The sequence below is a fragment of the Macrobrachium nipponense genome, chromosome 21, assembly GCF_015104395.2.
Source record: "Macrobrachium nipponense isolate FS-2020 chromosome 21, ASM1510439v2, whole genome shotgun sequence".
In the NCBI taxonomy this organism is placed as follows: domain Eukaryota; kingdom Metazoa; phylum Arthropoda; class Malacostraca; order Decapoda; family Palaemonidae; genus Macrobrachium; species Macrobrachium nipponense.
In genome coordinates this window covers 42,144,380-42,146,879 of record NC_087212.1, presented here as the reverse complement: position 1 = coordinate 42,146,879, position 2,500 = coordinate 42,144,380, and the positions used below count along the sequence as shown (strand labels likewise).

Here is a 2,500-nt window from a genome sequence, read left to right as displayed (position 1 = left end):
ATTGCTTAACAACATTTATTGACGTATCTGAAAAAAATAATGACGTTTCTCGTTATTTTCCATTTCAGGGAGTCAGCGAGTGCACCAGGAATCACTGGATGATAATGTAGAGAGGTGAAGGAATATGCATATATAATATAAATTAATAAAAAGGGAAGCAACAAAGAATTTTCAGAAAAGTGCAAAGTGTTGCAAGCTGATGATATTTACTCATAACGATGCCATTGAATGATCGGTTCATTGTGCAGTCAACCCAGCCTATACGTGACGTGAGAGTGAAGATTCTGTTGTTGGAAAATTGAAGGTTATTCATTCAGATAACAATAATTAAAAGAAGTATAGGAGATCGCATCACGAGATCGCCATCGGCCACATTGCAAGATGTATGGAATGCTACTGGAAAGCATCATGTACTTTGGCAGGGTATGTTTGTTTATTTGTTTGCTTTCTGTCGTGTTACTTGTTTACTTCTGCACTTCTTTATTGTAGCAGTTTACAAGTTTTATCAATATAAATTTTGGTGTAAACTTCTTTAGATTTTGCACTTTTTGTTGCTGTTTACAAGTGTTTTTTTAAATATAAAGTTTTGGTGTTTATTCGTTTACTTTTGCTATTTTAGTAGCGGTTTACAAGTTTTTAAAACTAAAGTTAGGTTTTTACTGTTTTACAATTATTCTTAGCTATTTACAAGTATTTTTCAAAAATGAACTTTGCTGTTTATTTTCGCACTTTTGATAGTTGTTTACAATTTTTTTATGATGAATTTAATATATCAAATTATGTTTACGTGCTTACTTTTACGTTTTTTTGCAGCTTTTTACAATTTTATTTTTGTTTGAAGCTAAAATTTGTACATTGGATGACCTTAACGTGCTTACCTTTACGCTAGATTGTAGCTATTTACAAGTTTTTAAAAGGTAAATTCTGTGTATGATGAGGATTTTAGGTGCTTACATTCACAGTTGTTTACAACTGTTTACTATTGTAGATTCACATCAACCGTGCATTTGATATCTAGGCCAGTCCCTTTCGACGCTCCTGATTGGCTGTTGATAAGCCAATCACAGGGCTGGAAACTCAAAGTCTCTCTCGAGAGTTCACATAAGTAGGATCTATGTTCCACCTCGAGAGAGACTGAGAGTTTCCAGCCCTGTGGTTGCCTTATCAACAGCCAATCAGGAGCGTCGTTAGGGACTGGCCTAGACATCAAATGCACGGTTGATGTGAATCTACCATAGCTATCATCATAAACATACCTTACATTTAAGAACAATGTTTGTTGCAAAGCACAGGAACCGTAGTGAATCTGATGGGTGTGGTAACAGTTACGAGTTATGTTTAAATGGAAGCGATAATCGAAAGAGTGAAAGATATGAGAGTAAAAATGATAATGCTAATGAGAACAGCGAGAAATAAGGGTGAGAGCGAAAGACGCAGGGGTGAGAAGGAAATATGGATGAGAACGAAAGAGGTAGGGGTGAGAGCAAAATAGGATAAGGGGATTGGGATAAGAGTGAAAGATATACTAGCTTTGAGAGAGTGAAAGGGATATGGATGAGAGCGAAAGCGATAGGGATGAGAGCGAAAGCGATAGGGATGAGAGTGAAAGAGGCAAAGGTGAGAGTGAATGAGATATGGATGAGAGTGAAGGAGATAGGGACAAGAGTGAAAGATATAGGGACGAGAGTGAAAGATAGGGTTGAGAGTGTGAAAGAGATAGGGATGAGAGTGAAAGTGATAAAGGTGGGAGCGAAATATATAAAGGTGAGAATGAAAGATATAGGGGTGAGAGTGAGAGATAATGATATGAAAAAATTAACGGTAAAAGTGGATAAGAGTGGAAGAGATAAGAGTGTCTACGAGAGATATGAAATAGTGAAAAGGGATGAGATAATGATAAGAGTGAGAGAGAGATAGCAGAGCAATCCAAGGACCAACAACAGCCTTCTAAGATCGTGGCGTCTCTGAATCATGAGACGGTTAGAGATGGCAGTTCAATATTCGTCTGAAAGGAACCAATTATTAGTACTAGGCTACGCCAGGTTTCACGTTTTTGGCGTTTCTCATCTTTCCTCCTTCGTAGTGGGGTAGTGCCGTCAGTGCACCTCATGCGGTGCACTATAGGCATTACTTCGGCCCCTAGCTGCAACCCTTTTCGTTGATTTTACTGTACCTCCTTTCATATTCTCTTTCTTTTATCTTACTTTCCGCCCTCTCTTAACAATTGATTCAAAGGGCAACTGCGAGGTTTTCCTCCCTTTACACCGTTCTAGTCTTTTCACTGTCAATACTGTTTCAGCGTTGAATGACCACATAGGTCCCAGTGCTGCTTGGCCTTTGGCCTAAATTGTATATTCAATTCAATTCAACTCATTTTTCCTCGATTTTGGTACAAATCAGGATAATTCCTATGATTCCTGGATTTCCCGTTTCGGTAATGTTCGGACTAACTAATCCTATGATTCTATAAAGTAATCCTCCATACGTAAGCCTCTTTGCA

At 37.9% G+C, this 2,500-nt stretch overlaps 1 protein-coding gene across 3 annotated transcripts in view; it reads left to right on the top strand.

The window, feature by feature from the left end:
* Positions 1-2,500, top strand: part of LOC135197966 (soluble guanylate cyclase 89Da-like) — a 277,263-nt gene that overhangs the window by 214,487 nt on the left and 60,276 nt on the right. For all 3 annotated transcript variants that reach the window (XM_064225270.1, XM_064225267.1, XM_064225268.1), the window contains exon 2: positions 69-423. In XM_064225270.1, the coding sequence (XP_064081340.1) occupies positions 382-423 (42 nt within the window). In that variant the 5' untranslated portion in view covers positions 69-381. The remainder of the gene's footprint in view (positions 1-68; positions 424-2,500) is intronic.